General features: G+C 46.3%; 3 protein-coding genes across 8 annotated transcripts; 1 reads left to right on the top strand and 2 right to left on the bottom strand.

Annotated features, from left to right (window-relative positions):
- Positions 1-622: 622 nt before the first annotated feature.
- On the top strand, positions 623-8,182 carry AKIP1 (A-kinase interacting protein 1). Of its 3 annotated transcripts, XM_010964897.3 has the most exons (6): positions 623-700; positions 914-1,141; positions 1,629-1,709; positions 3,882-3,983; positions 5,281-5,352; positions 7,739-8,182. In XM_010964897.3, the coding sequence occupies exons 2-6, from the start codon at positions 920-922 to the stop codon at positions 7,880-7,882; spliced, it is 621 nt and encodes a 206-aa protein (XP_010963199.1). In that variant the 5' UTR covers positions 623-700; positions 914-919; the 3' UTR covers positions 7,883-8,182. The 3 variants fall into 3 exon arrangements, with proteins under 3 accessions (XP_010963199.1, XP_074228532.1, XP_010963200.1); XM_074372431.1 differs by lacking the exon at positions 623-700 and having other exon boundaries at positions 707-992; positions 5,281-5,405; XM_010964898.3 differs by lacking the exon at positions 623-700 and having other exon boundaries at positions 707-1,141; positions 5,281-5,405.
- A 142-nt stretch (positions 8,183-8,324) lies between these two features.
- Positions 8,325-16,424, bottom strand: C10H11orf16 (chromosome 10 C11orf16 homolog). 3 transcript variants are annotated; one of them, XM_074372429.1, is made up of 7 exons: positions 16,343-16,424; positions 15,538-15,722; positions 14,162-14,318; positions 11,710-11,944; positions 10,415-11,065; positions 9,020-9,631; positions 8,325-8,510 (listed from the first exon to the last, which is right to left on the bottom strand). In XM_074372429.1, exons 2-6 carry the CDS (start codon positions 15,702-15,704, stop codon positions 9,591-9,593), a joined length of 1,251 nt encoding a protein of 416 aa, XP_074228530.1. In that variant the 5' UTR covers positions 15,705-15,722; positions 16,343-16,424; the 3' UTR covers positions 8,325-8,510; positions 9,020-9,590. The 3 variants fall into 3 exon arrangements, with proteins under 3 accessions (XP_074228530.1, XP_074228531.1, XP_074228529.1); XM_074372430.1 differs by having other exon boundaries at positions 10,459-11,065; XM_074372428.1 differs by having other exon boundaries at positions 9,020-11,065.
- A 2,349-nt stretch (positions 16,425-18,773) lies between these two features.
- On the bottom strand, positions 18,774-24,878 carry ASCL3 (achaete-scute family bHLH transcription factor 3). 2 transcript variants are annotated; one of them, XM_045523959.2, is made up of 3 exons: positions 24,409-24,878; positions 20,678-20,756; positions 18,774-19,721 (listed from the first exon to the last, which is right to left on the bottom strand). In XM_045523959.2, the coding sequence occupies exon 3, from the start codon at positions 19,707-19,709 to the stop codon at positions 19,164-19,166; it is 546 nt and encodes a 181-aa protein (XP_045379915.1). In that variant the 5' UTR covers positions 19,710-19,721; positions 20,678-20,756; positions 24,409-24,878; the 3' UTR covers positions 18,774-19,163. The 2 variants fall into 2 exon arrangements, with proteins under 2 accessions (XP_045379915.1, XP_010963197.1); XM_010964895.3 differs by having other exon boundaries at positions 19,924-24,878.
- Positions 24,879-24,946: the final 68 nt, after the last annotated feature.

The raw sequence follows: 24,946 nt of genomic DNA, 5'->3' as shown, positions 1-24,946 counted from the left end.
TAACCGTGCAGAGCTCCTTACATGTGGGGCAACTATTCTTGAAAGGTGAACCCCCTACCCAGAGAAGAAGCCTCCATAAATGAGTCTGTACTTCTCACCCGAGGGGATTATGAGAGACCTTACAATGCAGGCGCCTCTCTGGCCCTGGGGGCGGTCCCACCGGGCCTCGCGTCCCACCGCCCACAGCCTGCTGGCCAGACTCCCTTCTCCAAACGCCACCGTGGCAGCCACACCGTTTGGCCCATCCTAGTCATCTTTTCAAACATAAGCGGCTTAAGTGTAGCGATATCCCAAACCGGCATTAAGAGGTGCCTGGAGGCACGTACGTTATTCCCTACAATTTCTGAGCCCAAGAGGAAACCACCTGACTTTACACCAGCTTCACCGCGTCAAGCGGAAGAGACGACTTCTAAGGGCTAGGTCCTGGCCCAGGGATTCCCGCGACAGCGCGGACAAGCGACCTAGACTCCAGTCCTAGCAACCCCAGTGCCTCCAGGCCCCTCCCCGCCCCCTGCGCTCCAGCAGTTCGCCCGGCAACCCGCGCGCTGGGACCGCGGCCCGGACGCAGGAGGCGTGCCCCATCGCCCCGCCCCTCGTCCCCATCCGGCCAATAGCCTGCTGCGTCGGAGCTTGGTGCTCCAGGCCCCGCCCTCCCTTTGCGATGGTGCGCTGAGCGCATGCGCTTTGAGAGGCAGCCCAGGTGAGAGCCCCCTGCAGCGGAGAGGGGGATGGAAATGGAGATGGTCCGCGCGCACCCCGTCGCCCTCGACCCAGCGCCCGGTGGAGAGCGCGTTGGGCGGCGCCGGGGACAGTGGTCGCCGGGGAGGTCGAGGACCTGGCTCCAGCCCCAAGCTGGAGTTGGGTCGCTGCGGCCCGCTCACCCGCCCATGTTTCTGTGTCTGTGCCTGCGCAGGGAGACATGGAGAACTGTTTGGCGGCCGCGGCGCTGAACGGGTTGGACCGACGTTCCCTGCAGCGCTCGGCTAAGCTGGGTCAGGAAGTGCTGGAGCGGGCCAAAAGGAGGGCGGTGGACTGGCATTCGGTGGAGCTTCCCAAAGGCAGCGCGGGGGTCATTTCCCGGGAGCGGCCCTACCGAGAAAGAGGGCCGGCAGCCGGCACCCAGCGGCTTCTCCCGGGAGAGGTGAGGTTCCCTGTGCTGGGGGACCAGCCCATTCATTGGCTCAGCAGCGGCTTGCTGAGAACCAGGGCACGCCACACAGAAACACCCGAGGGATTTCCTGTCCTTGGCGGAAGCTGTTAAGTGTCGGGACAATGAGCCGAAAACCCTTTTGAAAACTCTTGACATTTGACAGATTCTTACTGGGTAGCTTTAGGATACCGCTAGATACCGCTAGTGCTCGGCCCTGTGGTTACTTTTTAAAACAATTCTTACATGCTGCCGTCTGATATTAGAGGAACGCCAATAAACCTCTTTACCTTTGTCCTGGAAAAACTACATGTCTATGTATTCCTTTTATAGTTGGAATTCTTTCTCAGTAAGATCTTTCTTACTGACTTAAACTTGCAGAGGCCTTTCGAAAAGTACAAAGGAAGCTATTGCCAAAATGACTTCATTCTCTAGTAGGGACTACCAGATCTCACCTGTGACTTGCCGTTTATTCAAATAGAGAGAAGAAAGACATCCAACCCTCAGTGCTTCCTTCAGAACAATGGCAGAATTCATGGACTATACTTCGAGTCAGTGTGGGGTAAGTTGGTGTAAGCCAAAGCCGTGCCCTTGTCTGTCTGCTGATGGATCACAAAATGGCTTTTCGTGGAATTTAGGGAGAATCTGGAGACTACCTGTGCACCCTGCCCTGCCTTCATGGGCAGATTGTAATCAGCCAAGGATTTAAACCAGGTGACAAGTCCAGGTAAGAATTCATTCAGCAAATATTGAATGCCTCACTCCAGGTGTTATGAGGACACAGCAATGAACAAGCCAGAAAAGGTCTCTCCCCTCACTATTGTTTTGAGACTGGGGAAGGAGGGAAGGCATATTTGCTGAATTCTAGAGCAATCAAGTCCAAAATTAGGAGTTTTTTAAACGTTGAACTGACTAAAGTTGTTTTTGTTTTGTTTTAATCAGGATAGCACTAAAGGAACTGAGCCTCTCTGTTTTCAAAGCAAAAACTGAAACAAAATCCCTCCATTAAATCTTAATGTCTGTTTCAAGTCCCTGGTAATGTAGTTTTTAAGTATGTCCCTTTGGACAGTATGTGGAACAGATGCAGTGCCCTCACCAGAGGTAGTGTGGCTTGATGGCAGGAGCAGCCTCCCAGGAATCAGACCCATGTTTTGCTACTTGCTGGCTGTGGTGCCTTTGGCCACTTAGTCTCTCAGCCTAACCTTCTCCATAGTAAAATGATGATGTCTCGAGTCCTTTCCAGCCCTTAGAGTCTGTTTCTTTGGTTTCCCCTGACAGGTGAACACTATAAAATTGTCATAAACTGTAACACAAGGGACTTATGTGATGAGATTTTTGGTACTGTTCACTGAAATGGGTGAACAAAGGTTTGAAAGATCCTCTTCTCAAAACCATACACTAAGATCATCTTTAAGTACTTTGAGGGGATGTTGAAGACAGGCCAGCCAACATTCAAGGAAATCACCTGCACAGAAGGTACTCTCTGTCTTCTAGAGATTAAAACAAACCCTCTGGTCTCCTCCAGACTTAACATTTTATGATTTTTATGTAGTTGTAAAGCTGCTGGTCTATACGGCAGAAGGAATACCTTGTTTCTGTCCTGCTTTTCAGTTTCATGATGAATATTAAGATTCAAAGAGTCTCTAATATTTCTACATCTTTTATAAAACCCTGTGACTCCAAGAATAGGATTCCAAGCAACAAGATATGGTTCAGAGAGTATTTTTATGTTCTTATTCTGTTAAATGGTTTTAGAAAAAGCCATGACTTTGATTCTGCTGTAAAGTGATCAAGTTAAACACTTTGGTTCATGGTTCAGTAAGAGGAATAATATTTGTCTTTGGTTTGAGGTTGAGCAAATTGGTGTTCTTCGTTTTGGTTTTCAGTTCATGCTTCGGTTCAAGTCTCCATTATGGAATGGAGCCTCAGAACCCCTTGGCTTTCTAGAGATAGAATTAAGAACAGTGTTCTCTGAATTTGCTTTTAGAATTTTGAAGCAGCCCCTAAAATATATCATTAAATTCACGTCCTGACGTGCTTTCCCCAGCTTCTCATTCTTTTGGTCTCTTGCTTTAAACATTGTCTCTACCCTTTGTTCAAAACAAGCAGGCTTATGACGTCCTCACCATTAGTCATAATCAAGGGCAAGTCTAAGGTTAACTTCGAGGGGGAGGAAGGAAGTAGACAAGAAAAGAACTGCTTTCTGAGCCTTTGGATTATTTTGCTTAAATTGGAAACTTCTCCCTCCCCTCCTCTGCATGGGGAGAAGGGCTGCATAGCTGTTGGGTTTATGTTACACTTCCTGTTGTATTTCTAAACTTCAAGGAGATGCATCTCTCTCTTCCCTTGTCCTTGTCTGAGACTTAGTAAGCATGGACCTGTTCATCAGAACTTGTCATGAGTGGAGACGAGAGGGCATGTGTATCTGACATCGGTGGGGAGGATGCTGTGAAAATTATTTAACCTGGCAGAGAGCATGGTCCTGCCCAGCTTGAGTTCTTGCCCTACGGAGGCAGCAGATGGCAGCAAAGTAATGCCAAGTGTGGTTTCCTTCTCTGCAGCCACTTTACATGGGTTAAATTTGTTGTATGACTTGAGAGGCCTCTGAAGAGGGCAGGTAATATACCTTAGCTCTCTTGCCTCTTAACCCGACTTTGCCCAAAAAACGGGTTTTTTTTTTTTTAATTTGACCAGACTATTTGGTAACCCAACATCTTTCACATTACTTTTCTAGAAGTATTACTCATCTGCGCCAGAGGAAGGAGGGGCAATCCATGTCTCTCGTTATCACAGAGGGAAGTCATCGGAGCTGTGCTCGGACATAGGGAACGATCAGGTATGTGCCTTCAGCCTCCCAAGATGGGAGGCCCTAGACTGAGATGCTCCTGCTGGATTGTACTGTTGGATGCCTGGGTGACTCGGTACTACAGCGCTCCACAGAAATGTACCAACTCCCAGCCCTGGAGAACTTACAGCGGTGAACATGAAATAAGAGTTTGTCCAAAATGTAAGATTGACGCCACTGTAGGATCTTCAGTGGAACCTGCAGTCTGGGGCCAAGGGACTCTCAGGCAGGCTTAAAGAAAAGCATATCAAATATCCTCTTCTGCATCTAGGGATATGGAAGAGATTTTTAATAATCACATATTATACTCCCAGGTGGTGATAACTATCATGTCTTCGTTAATTTAAAAAAGGAAGTGTGAGGAGGGGGCCTCTTTGAACAAAATACTTTTCCTAAAGATAACAATTATAGGCCTCTCACTACAAATGGCCTGTCTTTTACCACATGTCACTCTGGAGAAGCCAAAGACTCTACTTGTTGAACTGATTCAACGTGAGTCCTTTGTTGTTGTTTTTGAGGAGAGTAGGTCTTATGTTTTTCTTTTCCTTTTTAAACTCCCCTAGTTGTACTCAAAGATAGCAAACTTAAGTCCAGAGTCTAATCCACAGTTGGATTGCTGACTTCTCTGGCCTGTGGGTTTGGGGAAAGGATGGGTGAGTGGCCACAGGGAGATAAGCAAGGGCTGGACACACGCCAGAAGTCCCTGCTATTCCCCTGGCCCGGGGTATGAGAAGCAGAACCAGAGCCTGAATCCTGGGCTCCGTTTTCTGGTCTGACCCCGAGGGGTTACGTGCAGGCCAGCATCATCCAATCCCTGCCATCCCTTCCCGTAAAATGTAAGTTGGTGCTAAGGGAAATTGGCTTTCTCAGTTCAGCCTCTTTCCCTCTGGCGCTCCCACTCCTGGGAGAAGCACAGAAGAGAATTCTGTTTTCTGAAACCCTTTTGCACTTTAAGTCTTCCCTACAGGCTAGTATCCCCAGGTTAGAGACCAGAAAACCAAGGCTTAGAGAAATTAATCTGTCCTTTTCAGTAAATGGCAGAGATAGGATTCAAACTCACGTCTGTCTGACTCTAACGGCCAGGTAAGGATAAAAGGGAATCATGGTAAACATCTAACTAAAAATACTTGACACAATTCACTAAAAACCTTAAGAATTTAGGTGGCAACTTGGAAAAAACTGATAGAGCAGTTGTTAGTTCTTAATTAAGTAGGAGAAGATGTCTCTTTACCATCCAGAAGACAAAGCTCAGGCCCGCCCTCATCAGTGTTTCTATCTCTCTCTTCAGAGAAAAGACGCGTCCCGCGGGGTCGGAGGCATCTGCCTGGCGTCGGACTGTGCTCTGGAGGCGCCCCGGCCTGTGAGTGCAGAGCTTCTAGGGTCCTGGGCTTCACCCCCACTGCTTGTTATCAGGTTCTGTGTACTGCGCTTGTAATATTTTTAAGATGGGATGTTTTTACCCTTGGGGAAAGGGCACAACATTTTAGTTCAGTGTAAAATAATGTTTTCTTGGTATCCTTCCTTCACTTGAAATTTCAGGGATTCTCTCTGTGCCTGAACTCATAGTTGCGGTTGGAAAGAATGTGAAGTATTCATATCTCAGTTGCTACAGCTCAGCTGGGCTGGCGCTGCGTCCCGCTGGAATTCCTCCATCTGTTCAAGCAGCAGGAGGGGCGTAAAAAGTGAAAACTGTCGCCGAAATTCTGAAACGTATACATTTGGTTAGATCGGGTTCCAAAACATTTGAAGGGATTTGTTCCTGTTTTCCACAAATGTTTCTCTGTAAAAACATACAGTGATGAGTTTTTCATTTTTAGGATAAAGTACTCATCAGTTCATGAACCCAAGGAATCTTTTGGCACTTGGAAGGGCTGGAATTCTGAGGAATGGATCTCCAGGGTGTTGCTGCAGTCGTCTGCTTAGTTTTTGTTTGTATATGATGTGCAGCTAGCCAGGGTTCAGAATACACTAGAGTTAGTAGCAACTAAGAATACTCTGCTTCTAGGACAAGTTGTTATGTGGAGATGCCTCCACCATTTGCTGGGTTTTGGTAATGCTCATGCTCCTGATGTTCAGGGTGTTGGAATCACAGGCGCCAATCTTGCCCCTTTTCTGCAGCTCTGATACAGCTGCATTTTCTGAAACCCACTTTTGTTTATTCACATAGCTAATGACCAGTGAATAGTGGTGGCGCCACCGTTCACATTCACGTCGTTTACAAGATAATAAACCTCCAATTCTGCAGTAACTGGGCATGAGAGGATATAGATAGAGCAGCTTCGGAAAAACTTGGCTTCAAAACTGTTTGCAAGGTGGAAAGGGAGGAAGTTTCATAAAAGTATAAATATTACCTTTTATTTCTCTTAGTGGAATTTGCTGGCCAGGTGTTTGGTTTTCCCCCATGTGTGGTGTCGATATGACAGCTTCTGCCTGTGGCTCCTTCTGAGCGTCGAGTAGGCAGGTAGTGGTCTCCCACCTGTGGGACAGGAGTTTGGCTCTTAATTACAGGCTCTTTTCTGGTTTGTGACTTTGGTCTTTTGCCATTTGAGCTGAGACCTCTCCTCCGCCTGTATGTCTGCCGTGACCCACTTCCCGGCCAGGCGTGAAGTCTGTCCCTGGAGGTTGGCTTGTGCTCAGCTCAGCTCTAAATATAAATCTTTTCATTAACTCCAGCTTCCAGTGTTTTGCACCAGAGATCTTCTTTGACTTATGTCCCGATAAACCTATCATAAGTTGAAAATACCATAAATCAAAAATGCATTTAGTATACCTAACCTCCCGAACATCAGAGCTTAGCCTAGCCCACTTTAAACATGCTCAGAACACTTACATTAGCTGACAGTTGGGCAAAAGCATCTAACACAGAGCCTATTTGTAGTAAAGTTTTGAATAGTTCGTGTAATTTATTGAATGCTGTACTGAAAGGGAGAACAGAGTGGTTGTCTGGGTACAGAATGGTTATAAGTGTATGAGTCGTTTGATCTGGTGATCGCGTGGCTGGCTGGGACACCGGGGCCCACTGCTGCTGCCTGAGATCACAATAGAGTGTCGTACTGCTTATCAGTAGCCTAGGAAAACTTCAGAATTCAAAGTACGGTTTCTACCAAACTCATGTCACTTTCACACCACTGTAAAATTGAAACCTGTAAGTTGGCCTGTTGGGGACCATCTATGTAGGAGAACCAATCCTCCAAGGGAGAGCTTTAGCCAGCCGGCTAACCTGCAGCATGTCAAAGTGGCATCTCCTCACAGTGTTCTCAGCTTCAGGAGAAAAGAAGTGTTTCATCCTCCTAATAATGAATTTAGCCAAGCACAGTTAAAAACGATGCTTCTCGTTACTCCATGGTGCCTGGCCATGACTGCTGACCTGTGCTAACAAGTCCCACTGCCTACTGCTGAGCCCCTAAGTAATGGTCATTAGCCTTTCCCTCTACCTGATTCTTATCTTTCTACCCCAACCAGAGTGTTCCTTTTATGATCCTTCATGTTCCTATGACACTTCAGCGTTTTCACACATACACTTAATTGTGGTTTAGTTTTAGAACTAAGGAAACAAGCATAAGGAAAGACAGACTTACCTAAATGGCAGTCCTGTTATGTGGCCACGCCGCACCCTTCTTGAAAGCAGGGCCTCCGTCTCCCACGTTAGTGCCTCACTCCTTCGCACGTCTGGCACACAGAGGTAGCTGGGTAGAGGCAATGGGACATAAAATCTCTAAACTGCTAATATCTGCCTTTCCTTTCAGGCTGAGAACATCTCTAAGGACCTCTACATAGAAGTGTATCCAGGGACCTACTCCGTCACTGTGGGTACAAATGACTTGACTAAGAAGACTCACGTGGTAGCAGTTGACTCAGGACAAAGTGTGGACTTGGTCTTCCCTGTATGATGTTGATCATCACAGGCATCTCGTCACCTTTTTTTTTAAGTGCCAAGAAGAACAAAGCCACCATATGTTCTCTTAATACTTACACGTTAATCCTGCTTATAGTGCTGACTGTAGACGGTCAGCCTTCCTGGGAACTAGAGTTTGTCTCTTTCAGTGCCTATTTTAACTTAAAAGTCCCCCATCCTCTTTTACCTGAAAGTAATAATGTAATGATGCTGCATGAATAATTTTTACTGCTTGCTTTACTCCAAGTAAAGGTTGATTATGATAATAAAGGGAGAGATTTGGAAATGAAGAGAATTCCTTTTTATTGGCATTGAGTGAAACAAAATGTCACTTGTGTACAACTGAGGCTGTGGACACGTGTGTGCAAAGCAGGCTGACCATGCTGTGCGGCGTCTGTGGAAGAGGCATCCTCGAGCAGATCTCACCAGGCCCCTGGCAGGGGGCCTTGCCCCTTAGGACAGGCGCCTTCCTGCTGCTCACGTGCAGGGACATCTTCATGGGGTGAAGATGCTGCTCGCTGGACCACCGTCTATGGCCTGCACTCTCCCGTTTCCACTGCAGAAGGCCCTGTCGGCCACTTTGCAACTCTTCCTCAGGTGTTTACCACCACCACTCTAGCTTCCTGTAAGAGAAGAAAACCCTGAGAGGCTTAGGCTGACTAATTCTAAGGATCAAAGTCACTGATTTGAAAAAGTCATTGATAGGTCCTAAGTGTCTTTAAGCTACCACTCCAACAGTATTGTTGCATCTCAGTTTAGTTGCCTAATGATTCTTCTCATTTGAATGACTTTCCTGAGAAAAAAGGCCAGTATTTTAAGTGATGAAAACAAGTTTTAAGTAGAGCTGCATTATCATCCCCAGTGAGGTACAGAGGGCCTATTAAAGCAGGCCCATGCCATCACCACAGGGTAGAGAGGTTGCTCAGACGGGGATCCTTGCACCCCCAAGAAGCCGATGGTGAACTTTGTGGGTTCTGTAAGTTTTCTGAAGCTGTGTGCAAAGTTGTGGTCGTATGCATTTTTCTGGGAAGAGGGTCCATGGGTCTTATTCTCAGAAGGGGTGTGACCCCAAAAGGTCAGAGACCCACGGAAGGAGTCCTTCAGAAGCCCCTTCCCAGCCGTTCTGCTTTACCTCTATCCTCTGGGCTTTTACTCTAAGGGGCGTTCCCGTCGCTCTGACGTGTCACAGCGCCTTGACTCAGCTTTTTGTGTTCAGCTCCCTTTGGCCGGATGGAGAGTGGCTTCATGCCAGCCGCTTCCAGGACCAGCTCCCGGGTACTCCCCGCTGCTGCACTTTTCACTCTGTGTTTATCACCCTTCTCTTCTTTCCGGATATTGCACTTTTCACTCTGTGTTTATCACCCTTCTCTTGTTCCTAAACCCAGAATTCAGTTAGTCGAACGTGCCACCATGTTGCTGGGATTGGTCTTGTTGACTTGAGTAGGACTATGCAAGGATCACAGAAGCTCTTCACTGTCTGCAGCCTGTTTCAGTTAGAAGCGGGGAAGGCGAGCAGCCTGACTGCTGGCATGACTGGTGGTCTCCCCGGGATGGTTAGGTTAGGATCAGACAGTAACCCCGCTACCTGTAACTAAAAGTAGCAAAACCTGTGGAGGGCAGAGGGCCCACACATGAGGATTCTTAAGAGGGAGAGCCTGAGCCCAGACTGTGAAACGTCAGTACTTGATGGCTGTCAAGCACAATTAGAAGCAAAGCAGCATGTTTCCTTCAAAGGGGACAAAATCTGGAGGAGAGAAAAGAAAAGCTGAGCTGAACATTAAATGAGTCACCCCAGGGCCCCAGGAATCTAGTCTAGGGCTGGCTTCTCCAAGCCACTTCCTCCACAAAGCTCTGCCAGCTGACTTGGGCATCTGCTTTTTCTGGGCCCCACTGGGACTGTAGATGGGACAGCACAAGGCATATTAGTGATATACTGCCCGAAACCTGTGAGGGCTCTTTGCTCAGGTGAAGACGGTTGGGGATGTCTGCAGATCGCCCCCGACAGTGATGCTGCCTCCCCTCTCGGTTGTGGACAGTGAGCAGCGTAAGGCAGTGCCTGGTTCTGCCCCCCAACTCCCTAAGGGGCATATCTGGAGAGAAGGATCTGAGGACCCGTGTTTCAAGACCAGATTCCAAGCTTCTCAGAGCACTGAAGTCGCTAATCAGCACCTGGAGGCATTTTGACTGTACATCTAGAGAAAAATCAAGGCCTCTAAGAGAAAAGAGGGAGGGGAGGGCAGAAACAAACAAAGGCAGTGTCCTGTCAGTAGAGACTAGTGAAGAAAGAAGACAGTTGTTAACTAGGGATGCAAACCTTTGCACAAAGATCAGCCCATCCTTTCTTGTTGGGCCTTATTGCATAAGTGAAACCTACCCCTCCCTCTTACTCGCAGTCTCCCCTTCAACATGACAAACCCTCAAGTGTTGCTTTCAATCCCAGCAGAGTGGACATGTACATCGGGTTCCTGAGAGACACACGGGAGGGAAGGGAGCAGGGGCCTCAGCCCTGCCTTAGCAAAAGGTCTACCTGGCTTCCCAGGATGCGGCTCAGCCCCGTTTCTCCTCCAGTACCTCCACTCAGGCCGGCAGAGGCCACCCTGCCTCCTCGGAGACTTCTCATGAAGGATGGGGTCTGTGTTGACCGTGCTGTCCACCGTCAGCCTCCGGGGGAGGCCCGTCTCCAGTCCATTCTCTGTGTCCTCCTCTTCGGACGAAGAGGAAGTAGAGGAGGAAGAAGCAGCCATGGGCACCTGCACTGCTCCTCCTTCCTCCTCTGGGTCCTCCAGGGGCATGGGCTGGGCGGTGGGCTTCAGCCCCACCTCAGGATGTTCTCTGGCTGTGGCCCCCGAGGTCCTGGCGAGAGGCCACCAGGTGGGTCCAGCCAAGGGGCAGCAGCAGAGGCAGCCCTGGCACGGCAGCTGGCAGCAGGCACACAGCTGGCAGGCGGGGCACAGGAGCAGAGTGCTCAGAGGAAGCCCGTTGGTGACACATCCAGCAACCGGCCCCACCAGAGAGCAGCGAGGGGCCCAGAGGAGGGGGCTGGGGCGCTCCCAGGTGAAAGACGCTTGCAGCCTGTCCACAGCCTTCTTCCAGACAGCCGGGGGCACCCACGTGACCCCTCCTAAGGGCACTGTGGCTATCTTGCCATTCCAGAAGTAAACAGTAATTTCTTTTGATGCTACATAACAGAAAAGGGCAACATTTTGTTACAACCCCGTCCTTTGTATCGTGGGAGTAGGATTCTCCTCTCCCAGAAGCAAAGCCTCAGGGCAGCCCCTCTGTTCCACCTGTCTTGTCACGTGCACCCCTCCCTGGAGAGCCTACCAGGGACATCCCTCACCCGCTCCGTGTTTACCAGCCCTTCCTGGTGCACTTGCACACGCCTCCACATCTCAGTTCTCGTGTCAAGACTAAAATGCATCCTCAGGTAGGGGAAGGGAAGGAGAAGCCTCCTGCCATTCTCTGATTTACAGGGATGCTGACTGGTGGGCCCTGCTCCTGTCTCAGTCCCTGGACTTGGTGGCGGGCAAGTTATGTGTACTGGTGAGATCCCAGGATAACCCCACCACACAACAGATTAGCTAATCGACATAGGCATAATAGCCTTAGGCTATTTTGCACTGATTAAAAATATTTTATAATCTGAAAGTAATCTGATGATTTGCACATCTGTGGCCACCCTCAGGATGAAGCTGCAAGTAACGGGGTAAGGATCCTTTTAAGCCTCTAAGACCCCTAAGCTGTAGAGACACCCTTTGCTCTCTCCTCGGCCTGATCACCAGCCTGGCAGGGGGACTGGGAAGTCAGGGCAGCTTCCCTTACCTCTCTGGGGGTCTGTCGCCTCCAAGCCCAAGATAACAGTGCCAGGGCCATACCGCTGTGGGTCTGGCCCCCAGAGTGCCAGCACCTTGTCCCCAGGTCTCAGGGAGTATTCCAAGGATGGTGAGAACTGAATAACATCTTCCTTTAAGACCACGTTCTGCCGCTGGGCTGGCTGCTCTGGGCCTGTGACAAGGGGAGCCTCAAATTCCACCAGCAGGGCCCCCTGCCTCTCCAGCTGTGGGAGAGAAACCACTCAGAATAAGATCTGGCCTAAGGAAGTGCTTCGGGGTGCACCGCAGTTCCCTCCAATGCCCCTGCGCCAGGCCTGGGGTCTTCCTCCAGCACAGTGAGGACCAGAGAGAGGAGGGGCAGCGACAGGGGCCGCTCAGAGCCGATTACCGCAGAGACCCGCCAGCTATGAGGCGGATGCTTGTCCCTCTGCTTCTTGCTCTGGGCGACTCCTGTTTATTACTTCCTGCCTTCCCCTTCCCTTTCGTTCTCTTCCTTTTCCTGTTTTTCTTTTCTCCCTTCTGTATTTTTGGCTTGCAATTCCCAGAGTAACCTGGGTCCTCTGGATCTTTCCCCAAAGCACTACCCCTCCTCCCTGCACTCGCAGAAGGTGCTGACCCTGTGTCTGACCAGCCAGGGCTGGGGTGCTCATGCAGTGCCTTTCCATCCACAGGGAGATGCTGAGCAAAGGAAGCAAATGAACAGCGTAACAGAGCGGGCAGGAGAGGCACTAAGCTAATTAGAAGAACATGCTCTTCTGACAACTCAGTGTGATTCTGAAGAAAGTCTGGTTATGAGACAGGAGGGAAGGGGGCAGGGCACAGCCTTTCAAGGAGTAATACAGCAATTAACAGCAGAATGGTGGAAGATTCAACTCCCACTAGGCCTTGAGGTTCAAGATGGCAGGAGGTTTGACTTCCAGTAGACCTTGAGCTTCATTATATGCTCATTGTAACATATTAGCATGGTAAATAACATGCCCACAGGTGCCATGACAGTCCCAAGGCTAACCACAAAAGGTTAAAGAGTGGGCGGTGGCCCAATTCCTGGGAATCCCAGCCCCTTCCCCAGGGTAGCTGGAATGGTCCTCCCACTTAATGGCATGTGAAGCCCATAAAAACTGGCAACAAGGCACCTCGTGGCCGCCTCTCTCACTCCCTCATCTTGAGTCGGCCCGCTCTGTCTGTGGAGTGTGTGCCTACTTTTACTTTAACCTGAGCTCTCAACCCCCATATCTCAATGCCTTTCTCTTGCCTTCTGAAACAGACTGAGCTCTATGTAGTATGTATCTCTCCAAATAAATCAACTCAACCACGGCTCACTTTTGAATTCCTTCCTCTGTGAAGCCAAGGACCCACACTTGGCGGGGCACGTCCCAAGGGCTGAATTGAGACCAGGGACATGGCCCTCCTCTCGCCCCACATTCATTTTTCCTGTATCATCTCTCTGGCGCCCCTTTTCCTGTATCAGTTACAAATGAAATTTTATCACATCACTAGACAGAATCTATATTTGAGCAAAACTCTGCTAATATTTCATTTGAAATCACATAATACTTACTTGAAAATGACAACATGACTTGATCAGAAATTCTATAATTTATATATATATTAGAATTCACACTAGTTTTCCCTCCATGGAGCCACATTCACAGAGTCTGACTCTGAAAAGAGAAAAATCCCAAAGAGGCAAGCAGCCACCAAAGGAAAGCCAGAGCCTGGCCCCAGCATATGGGGACCATGCTCCTGTGCGTAGGGACACAGGAGTGCACGAGGGTACACATGTTCTGTTCTTCTTTCCCTTAGACTGGTGCCCGTAATTCAACACACTGAATTTCCCTGAACAATGTGCTTTTACTGTACATTTTCTTCACTGTTACGGGTTGAATTGTGTCCCCCTCAAAATTCATATGTTGATATTCTAGCCCCTAGTACCTCAGAATGTGACTTTATTTGGGAACAGGGTCATGGCAGATGTAATTAAGTCGAGGTCATACTGAGTACAGCTGAATAGGGTGGGACCCTAATTCAGTGACTGGTGTCCTTATAAAAAGGGGAAACTTGAACACTGACATGTGCCAGGGACAGAAGCACATGAAAGCGAAGGCAGAGATCAGGGGATGCTTCTACAAGCCAAAGAGCACCACAGACCGCCAGCAAACCACCAGGAGGTAGCAAAGGCGCATGGAACAGGTCCTCCCTCACGGCCCTCAGAATCACCACCTCTGCCAACACCTCGGTTCCAGTCTCCAAAACCGAGAGACAACAAGTTTCTGTTGTTTAAGGCACTTAATTTGTGCCCTTCTGTTACCCAGCTGGGGCGAATTAATCCACTCACTGACATTACCTTTTCCCATCTACAGCCATGCACAGCTGAGGCCTATCAGGTGTGACAGGGCCACCCAGAGGAGCACGCGGGGAGATGTGGGGAGTCAGGGACTTGCCTCTGGAGCAGCCTTTATCTGAGCCCTGTAATAAAAGCCATCTGGTTCCCTTCTTGCCAGGATCCATGTGTCAGCAGCACCTCCAACTCTTCCCAGCCAGCCAGGCCTCTGCCATGCTGGGTCAGCAATGTGGAGACCCGGGTGATAAGATGCATATCTGGGAAAAAAGCAGATGGAATTAGGGAGTGGAGAAGACCAAGCCCTACAACCATTAAGAAACACGTTCTGTGGTTAGACCACAGTGTGCATGACAGGTAAGGCGATGTGGAACAGAAATTCATGTAAAAAGTGGCAATCTGTGGCTTCTGGTAAGATAAGGTAAACTGTTGGAAGGGGCGGAAGGAGAAGAGAGAGAAGGGAACCGTGGTTTGAGGATTGGGAATTGTTTCAAGGTCTTCGGAATGGGGTTAGCCTTGATATTTCCGGGTTAATTAGTGCTGGTTCTGAGACTAGACAGCCGGCCAGGGGAGAGTTCCGGGAAGGTAAGTCCTACGGCAGTGTATGGGATTCCAGGATGAGGCGTGGAGGCTGGGATGGTGATGCCAAGCAGGCTGAGTGCTGTGGGGTCAGAAGGAAAGAGGAAGTGTTTGAGCAGGGGAAGCACAGAGGAGCTGACGAAGAGGCTGCGGGACAGAAAAAAGGGACAAGCTAGTTCTGGGAAAGTGTGTGGACAGCACCGAGGCAGAGGGAATTGTTGAGTCAGGGTTTGGGTTTCTGAAAAAACTGTTTATCTTGTGGGCAAGCCAGGATACAGGGATGCTCAACTCTGGCTTTGAATGAGCTGGTCCACAGAGGTGAATCAAGAAAGGGGGTTACATCGTCCAGGCTGGTACTCCCCTCACCTGGGCAGGCTGAGCTGAGCAGCATGAACAAGAACCCCTGGGACCTGCACAGCCTGTATGTGCTCATAGGCTGAGGTTCCTTTCCCCTCGTGTATTCACGCCATAGAGAGCCAGCTAAGGATACCATTCACGAAAAGCCAGGATAACTGGGGGAACTCAAGGAGGGATCTGGAGACCTCACCTTAGCGGCTGGTGGTAGAAGCCCTAATTTCTCACATGGCGCCTAGGCAAGTCTCTTAGTTGATGGTAAGATGAGCTAGAAGTTTTATAACTGCTAATGTCTGACTGCCTTCTCTCACACATGCCAACTCTGACATCTGCCACTTGGCTACAGGGTGGGACGAAAGCCAGGTCAACCCTTGATGTCGCTGGGAGCACAGTTAAGACCAGGTTAATATAATATCCCCAGCAAATCATAGCCCACGTGGTAAAAAACCCTTTCAGCAAATCCTCTCCCTCCTGGGAGAGAGCCAAGAACAGAGGGGAGAAAGGAAGGTGCACACCACTTCCTTCCCGGGAAGCAGAAATCAGTACCTGGTGAGGGGGCCATGCTGGGGGAGCCAGGGTGCTTGGAGAGCGAGGGGGCAGGTGAAGGAGAGGTCCCAGGGAGGAGCAGCGCCAGCCCAGGCAGGAGACTTCAGGGTTGCGGCCACACTGCAGTATTTGGGCAAAGGCATCCCAGGCCCTGCGGAGGATTCCATGGTCTTCAAAGAAAACCCCTGAGAACAAGCAGCACCGTTACCTGAGTTGCAGCCCACAGCCCAGGAGAGGATGCCTGGCTGAGGCAGGACTCAGCTCTGCGGTTAGTGGCTTCTCCACAGACGCTCAGGGTGTCCCCTGAGTCACCTTCCTTGGGAGACTCAGCCCGGGAAACAGGGGAGGGTTGAAAAAGCAAGAGCTGAGACTCTCGGGAAACCCAGCTTTAAATCCGTCACAGCCTGCTGGCTGCGTGCTCACTTCACTCCATGCTTCGGTTACCGCCCAGATGATAAATGGAAAGCACCTGGCATGTAAGTAGCTCAATACACGTTAGTTTTCTCCCCCCACCTCCACCCGAGTTGTAGGGATTCCCAGGGGTAAGCCCATACTTCCCTTCACAAATCCTAACCCCAATGACAAACTGACCCCTAACCCAAGCCACAGACTTCCCTCCTAACCCGGTCACCTACAGGACTAACTAGACAGAGCTGAGAGCCCAGGGCTGTGGCTTCCGCAGACCTGCTCAGAGGCGATAGCTATCACCCAGGGCCCAAGATCACACTCCGTTGCCTGAGCTCACCACGTTCCTGTTGGGTCTGCTCTTGGCCAAGGCCACAGTTCTGACCCCAGGCAGACTTACCTCAGCCCTGGACTCCTCCACCTCAGCCCCTTCAAACAGTTGGAGCTCACGGCCTCAGCCCAACTGACTCCTGGTTGCCAAGCAGGTTGCCATGGGTGCGAGCCAGCAGGCAGGCTGAGGGCCAAGTGAGGGAACTGAGCATGTGCGGAGGGGTGACTGGGGCCTTGGCGGCTTGGGCGGGGCCAGGGGGTAGGGGGTTAGTCTTCGTCTTTCTCTTTGAAGAAGGGAAGAGGGGGTGTTGGAGAGAAAGGCCTCAGTTCCCAGAAGCTCAGGCTTCTCCACTGCCAGGAGTCAGTCAGTGGGAAGCCCTCATGGGTCCAAGGAGAGTCTTGTGAAAGAGCTGATCTGCCTTCACACTGTCAGGCAGGGGGCTGGAGTGGAGGGACTCCTGGCTGGCCTAGGAGCTCTAAGAATATGTCTGTGTTTAAAACAAAATACCCAAAAGCGTGGGCATGTCTGTAACAGGCAGCACTCTGCTGAGGAGCAGAAGTGTGGTGATCACTTGGGTGGTGGGAGTGGACAGCAGTGACCAAAGGAACAGAAGTCTAGATTCTGCCCTCATTTGAACATCCATAGGAGGAGGCTGGTGCTTAGGTATTTGGCAGTCCTTGTGCACTGGTTGTATGCCCCACTCTGTGTTCAGTGGAGAATACCAAAAACTGTGCAGGGACACTTGTGGGTGTCTCTGCCACATCCATCCCCCCTTCCAGCAGTTCCTGTTTGTATTTGTGGACCTGTGTGATTAGGGGAGGCTGACTACCCACTGAGTCACATGTATGTCCATCAGCACGTTCCATTCCCTGGCCACTAGGGTTGGCCATGTTCCTAAGCCTCTCTAATCAGAATGAATCTCAAAACTTTTGTTGGAAATCCTGGGTTATAGACTTTCTCTTCCCTCCTATACATAAATAAGAAAGCATATAGTTCTGGGAGCTTCTGACAACCTTTTGGGGACACTGAGGCCATTCCTGGGGAGGACAGACCTAAAGAAAACAGATTCTTGATGAAAGTGTTAAGCCCCGCCTGAAGGCAGCCCTACTGCTAGAAGCTTCAGTATGTGAGCCTATAAATTCCCTTTATTGATTATATCAGTTTTTATTGGATTTGTCCATTGCTTCAACCAACATCTATTGATGTCTGCCCTCAAAGAACTTAAATTTGCAGTCAGGAGAATGACTGTTGCCCTAAAGACTAAGTTATTTGGTACACAAAGTTAGAGTCCAAGAAAGACTAAGTCTCTGTCTGTGAGGGAAGGATTCCTGAATAAGGTAGGTAGGATTTCAACAGTGAAAGGAAAAAGAATATTCCATCCTGTCTTGGTGGGAAGCAAAAGCTAAGAGAGAAAGATGCTTTTGCAAGACTGTGATTTTCTTTTTGGGGTGGAGGGAATGGGGTGTCATGGAAAAATCAAGATGTGGATATTTGGAAAGGGGCCAAATTGATGTGAGCTTTGAAAACCAAGCAAATAAATGTAAACAACAACGTCATAGCCAAAAGGGAGTTGTCATGGGGTTTGAGTAATGAAGTGATGTGAAATGGCTTAAGAAAGAATATCAGAGTGAGGATGGAGCCAGTTTGTATTTGTGGACCTGTGTGGTCCACAAAAGAGAAAAGAGCCAGGGAGGTCCAGGAAGAGACCGTTAACAGTGACCCAGACATAACGTGACAGGACAGGACTAGGAAAACAGCACCACTAAATATTTACCAACACCTACCTGATTTGAAGCTCTTTGCTGGGTGCTAGGAGTCTAGGATGAGTAAGACTGGTCCCTGTCTTCAGGGGGCTTATAGTCTACTGCAGACAGAAGATAGGTGTGCCAGGCATGTAAGATAGCAGGATGGGAATGGCAGGGAGATATGTGTACAAAATAAAGGAACAAAAAATGGCTGGGTGGGACAACTTCACAGAGAGCTGACAGTGTGTTGGAAGTCCTGCCTGGGTTTGGTGACAGATGGGACCCGCGAGTTAAGGGAGAAGGAAGGGCTGAAGCTTGTCATGGGAATAGAAATAGAGACTTTTTGAAGGCAGACTCCAAGATAGGGGGTGTCACTCTCCTCCCCATGTATTCTGATCCTAGAAAACCAGGAGAATGGTGATGCTATGGGGGTAAAAAAGGATAATAATTTTAAAAATAGTAGTTATGAAAACTTACTATGCATCAGGCACTGTTGATCCTCATGATAAGCATACTACGTCATTACTGTTACTCTCATTCTGTGGAAGAAGTTTGATTGCAGAGCCTGCCCTCTTAAGCCCTACACTAAGCTACCTGACAAAGTCTGCTGCATGCAGGAAAAGATGACTGAAATAATTTCAAATGACAACAAGGTTTTGTTAACTACTTTTGCTTTAGCCCCAAGATACTTCCCCATCATGTTATGGGTGGAGTATAGATTTCTTGCCAACCCCAAATAATAAAAACCACCAAACTTTGACAAATCAAGGGAGGTTCATTGTGATTGCTTAATACGAAGTATTTGCAAAGTGCATTACAGGCAGTGAATAGTCGTCGGTTGTACTTTACATAATCTTTGTGAGAGTTTCTCACAGCTGAGATTCTGTGTGAGAAGAGCAAGGTTAGAGGTATAGAGATTTGGGGCTCCTGCTCCTCTAAAGTTCTTTAAAGAAATCACCAAAACTTAAGAAGCAGTTTCTCAATCTACATCAGATAATGTTTAGTACATCTGAGAGCCAGGTAAGAAATATGCAGCATAGCTTAGCATTTGAACTATTATCTGCCCACACAGAAGACATTAGGAAAACTATTAATGATGTAAGGGACCACATTTTGTGAAACTGTTTCTGTTTGGAAACACAGAATCAAATGATTCTAAAAATGGGATCAGTGTGGCGGCTGGTGGTTGCCATCATGGAGGAAACTTTCCTGGGGTTATTCTTCATCTCAGCCTCATCAGGGCAGAGGAGGGACTGCAGGTAATGGATGTACTTGATCGCGGCTCTGAGGGTTTCCACTTTGCTGAGTCGCTTCTCCAAGTACTCCTCTGGCAGGTGATGTCGGAGCTGGGCGTAGCCTTCATTGACACATTTCACCCGCTGCCTTTCCCGCTCATTCCTTTTCCGGATAAAGGCCGGCCCGTAGGAATAATCGCACCTTCTGTAATTTGGATAAGGCACTGGGAAGGAGAAGGCACAGGGTTCACCGTAATTTTCCATGATCAGGGAGTCACTGGAAAAAGGCAGCAATGGCAGGTCTTCAGAGAAAGGGGACGCCACTGGGCCCTCAGGGTACAGGTGGAACGTGACCATGGGGTCCAGATAGAAGGACCTGGCCAGGGGCAGGTGGGCAGAATCAGTGAAGACAGGCAGTCTGTCTGGCAGATTGGAGTAGCTTCTATTGTCCATCATTTCCTCTTTATTCTGGAAACATAACCAAGTTTATTAATTTAGCCAGATCAAAAGAGAGCAGATATCATTGACTTTCTTGGAGATCAGAGACTTTTCTGCTTTGATGAAGTTTCTTAGCTCATTCTGAAAACTAGGTGTGGTTACAATATTCTGTAGGTAGTAAGAGAGGATTTTTGCTGGTACACAGAAGCAGTATGAAATAACATTGACTCACCTTGAGAGAAAGTTATTTCCTTTCAATCCTCTTTCAGTCCTTGTGATTACAAAGACGTATCTTTAGTCTGGTAAGACTGTGTTTTCCACGCTACCAGAATGCTTTCTAATCCTCCTCAGATGGAAGTCTTCAACAAGCAATAGTATCTAGCTAGAATCTAATAATATTTTACTGTTAATGTCCATTTATTGTGAATTATTCTGTTTTCACATTTACAGTAGTGATGCAAAGTCTCTTTTAAAAGTAAATAAATTTGAGCAAAAAATGTGGATTGACTTGAAGAAGAATAGTGAGTAAATAGCAGCACAGGTGGAACATAGATATAATGAAGATTGTGAAGGTGCATGCAAATATGAAGTTTAGGAAACACTGAAACACCACAATATTCAAATACGTGTGGGAGAAATTACAAACCAGTTAATGACCATGCAACCTCACAGGCATAGCCTTCTTAAATGATACCTGTATGCCAGGGGCAAAACTGAAAATAAAGATAAAAAAGGAATCATTTGCTCTTAAAAATTCACTATAAGATTCCTTTAATGAGAAATTCCCCTATCACATTTAAAACATAGTCATTTTATATATTTTTCCTTAGAACTTTAAATATACTGAGTAAAGTGCATCTGTACTTAGTTGGTTTTTTTTTCATGGAACTTAAGAATAAAGTATTACACACCAACAGGTCCCACACCAACACACGCCCTCTTTCTCAATAGGTGTGCATCCAGCTCCTTTATTAAACCGCCATTACCTTTTGCCTTTGACTGTAATAATGTAGTCACAGCAGATTTCACAGGGACATTACAGTTTTACTGGGCGTCAGGGAAGTGCTGTAGGAAAAGAGCATTTTTCTTTCAGTCATTAACATTCTCAGGTTTCAATCTTGGCTTTGCCTCTTCTTAGCTGTGTGTCCTGAGGCAAGTTTCTTAACCTTTCTGAGCCCTAGCTTGTTCCTATGTCCAACCGAGATATTAACTATTATGCAGGGTAGTTGTGAGGATTAAATGAAAAAAATAGATATATAATGCACCAGGCATTAGTTCTTTTCCTCTTTCCTTTCTTAACAGATGAATACATCCCTTTCTCAACTGCACCTTATAGAAAACCTGGCTTATATTTCCCTAATACTGGAAAATCAAACATCAATACATCCAAAGCACATTTGTTGAGATGAAGAACATCCCCAAAGTGGAAAAGGAAAAGCAACATGAAATCTAATTGTGGGCCTTCAGAAAAGAAGGAAAGATGGCTTTATGTTTATGGGCAATATTAGAAACACTGGTACATGTTTTTCTACCTGAGCACAGCAAAACTCTGCAAGCTGCACTATTTACAATTGCCAAGACATGGAAGCAAACTAAATGTCCAATGACAGATGACTGGATAAAGAGTGTGTGTGTGTGTGTGTGTGTGTGTGTGTGTGTTTGTAATGGAATACTATTCAGTCATAAAAAGAAGGAAATAATGCCATTTGCAGCAACACAGATGGACCTAGAGATGATCATACCAGGTGAAGTATGTCAGACAAGGACAAATATGATATTACTTACATGTGGAATCTTAAAAAATGATGCAAATGAACTTATTTACAAAACAGAAACAGACTCATAGACATAGAAAACAAACTGATGATTACCAAAGGGGAAAGGTGGGGAGGGATAAATTAGGAGTTTGGGATTAGCAGATACAAACTACTATATATAAAATAGATAAAACAGCAAGGTCCTACTGTATAGCACAGGGAACTATATTCAATAGCTTATAATAATCTATAATGAAAAAGAATATATATATGTGTTAACTGAATCACTATGCTATATACCAGAAACTAACACAGCATTGTAAATCAACCATACTTCAATTTAAAACAAAATCAACTCTGCAGGCTGCACTATGTAATGAAGGGAGCAGCTTCTAAGCACCGGAATTCAAGTGCAATAAAGTGTATTACAGTTCTTCTGGAAAAACCTATCTTATAATGCAATAATGAAGAGGATTGAGTATGGCTACTAAAGAGACAAATGACTCTGGAACCAGAAAGGGCAGTTAAGGGATGGGGGACTGGGGATGAGGGGTGGGGAATTCTGAGTGGTGGGGAGGGTTATAATCAGTCATGGTGAAACAGGCTGGAAAAGGAGTAAATGCCAGGAAAAGCTCTTCTGAATAGGGGTGGAGTGGGGGGATGAGATAAGTGCTAAAGATCCAATTAAAAATCAAAACAGAGGAACAGGAAGTGAAAGATTCCAAATTACTAACTAAATGGCTTAAAATAACTAACATAAAATGAAAATCTCTGGATTACAAACTAGCCAAGATTCTGTCAAAAAAAAATAAAATAAAATAAAAAAGTTGCTGAGATAAAAACAGTTAGGAAATCCCCAAGCCAGGAATTCTAGTTGCTAAGAGATGAAGGACATGTATGGCAGAAAGCACAAAATGATGGCACAGTGGGTACGGAGCCCCTATGACTACATTTCTGAGAACATCAGAGCCTTATTTCTGCCGAGAGCTAACAAGCCAGAACTGATACAAGGGGTGCCAGGAAGTAAAGCAGATGTCATCAAAGCCACATCAAATCCCACACAAGAATTCTTTGGATATGGTTCAACCTGACAGAAAATTTTAGTATCTTAAGCTTTGACCCAGATGAAAACTGAGTAATTTGTATATGCTACAGGTAATTAAAAGTTTCTAGGTTTTAAAAAGACTTTGCATAATTCATAGAGAAAGAGCCTAGTGTCTTTGGAGACACACTGATGAGAAGCTTGTTCTATTGAACCAAAAAGTTCACCCATCAATGTAGCATTTAAATATGATTATCTTTTATTCAAAGGAGAAAATTTAACCATCCTATCACAATACAGCAACGATAGAATGAAAAATGCAGTAATGAAGAGGATCGAGATAGGGAGCCTAGTGGAAGCTGGATATGTTTGTAGAAATTGAGTACAAGGCTTTTTTAAAAGAAAGCAACACAGACTGTAAACGCTGGGGCTCCAAAGCCAGATACACACACAGCTAAAAAAGGCACCTATCTTTTAGGGGAAATCTCAGGTTTCTGTCTTAGAGCTCTTCTGGGAAATAAGTGATGAGGTCTTAAAGATAAAATCCCAAGAGATTCTGGATGCTCTACTGAGCATCAAAGCTTCAACTTTCAGAGACATTAAAAATACCTGGCATGTAAAAAACAAAGCTACAACTGCACATATAATTGAACTACGGAATGTTAGGGCTGGAGTAACCTTAGAAACTCTTTTTTCCAGTCCCTTATAAATTGTTGCAGGGCTAGTTGCAGACCAGAGGTCAAAACCTGGGTCTCCTGAGTTTCAAACCAAAAAACTCTTTCCATTCCTCCAGATGATTTAATCATCAGCAAAACTGAGTCTTTCAATGTATGTGCATGTTTGATAGTTTAAGATAATGGAATAATCAGATAATTGAAAAAAAATCATCATTTATCACCCGTGCCCAGGGATTTTCTTAAAAACCATTTTTATTCTCCCCCATGCGCCACTCTGGAGAAGAGTCTCTTACCTGAATTTTGTTGCTGAAGTGCTGTATTTTGGGCTGAGTTGGACTTAACCTGATTTATATGTGATCATTTTTGTAACAACATGCAAAATAGCTTACAGTTAAACAGAACTGCTCAGCCTGGTTTAGCTGTTTTTTTTCTACCTAATATGTAGATATGACAACACACTATAATACTAAATAGAAAGGTTTGCTTACAAAATTGGACTCTTGTAAAAAAATTCCTTTGTAAAAGACCCCATTCACCCGTTATATAATTTTAAATAAAAATTGTTTATGGAAGATATCTTTGAGTAATAATCTCGTAATGTGCAAATATTGGTCAATATTCTTTTAAATAGAGATTAAGGCCATAACCAGGAAGCTCAACATGAGCCTACATTTTATTATATACCTATTAAAATTATCTTCCTTCTAAATAGACTTTTTTAGAGCAATTTTATATGCACAACAGAAATGAGCAGAAAGCAGAGTTCCCACATACCCCCTGCTCCTACATACACACATCCTCCTCACTAGCAACATGCCAGCCCGACTGACACATTTGTTACAACGGATAAACCAATATGGACTCATCATCATCACTCAGAGCCCACAGTTCAAAGTTCACTCTTGTGTTGTACATTCGATGCGTTTTAACAAACGTTTAACGACACATCTACCAACATCACATCGAAGTTTCACTGCCCTAAGCGGCCTCTGTGCTCCACCTATCCCTCTCTCCCTTCCCCTATACTGACAACTACTGTTGTTTTTTGTTTTTTTTAACTGCCTCCATAGTTTTGTCTTTCTCTATTCCTAGTTTATGGAGAGTTTTTGTCATGAATGGCTGTTGGATTTTGTTAAATGCTTTTTCTGCATCTATTTGTAAGATCATGTCGTTTCTCTTCTTTAGCCTGCTGATGTGATGGATTTCATTAATTAGTTTTCAAACATTCAAGCCTTGCATACCTGGAATAAATTCCACTTGCTTGAAGTTGAATTTCCGTCTTTTAATACTAACAATAGAATCAATAATTTTAGGTTAGATTTTGGTTTTAAAAAGATTGTTTTAGGTGGTAGAGCACAGCTTAGCATACATGAGGTCCTGGGTTCAATCCCCAGTACCTCCTCTAAAAATAAATAAATAAATAAAATAAACAAATTACCCCTCATAGGATAAAATAAAATAAATGAAAAAAATAAAAAGATTGATTTTCACTAACCAGAAAATCCATTAACAGCTCCTAAAATCTCATCCTTATGAATTTAATGTAATTTAGTTCTAACACAATTTTTGCCAAGAATTTCTTAGAACAAGCATTCCTTCATTCATTTTAAGTTTCTCCATTTATCAAAAAGATACTTGTATACTTACAGAAACCCATCTAAGTACCCATACATTCTCTCTCTCTCCCTCTCTCTCTTCACACACACACACAGATAATTTAGTACCAGTGTTTTATGAATAGACTAGTATAAAACAACAGTCTTACAACAGGGTACAAAT

This window comes from Camelus bactrianus, chromosome 10 (assembly GCF_048773025.1).
Source record: "Camelus bactrianus isolate YW-2024 breed Bactrian camel chromosome 10, ASM4877302v1, whole genome shotgun sequence".
Taxonomy (NCBI): domain Eukaryota; kingdom Metazoa; phylum Chordata; class Mammalia; order Artiodactyla; family Camelidae; genus Camelus; species Camelus bactrianus.
The sequence above is the reverse complement of the archived record's forward strand: the minus strand, read 5'-3'. Positions and strand labels throughout refer to the sequence as shown.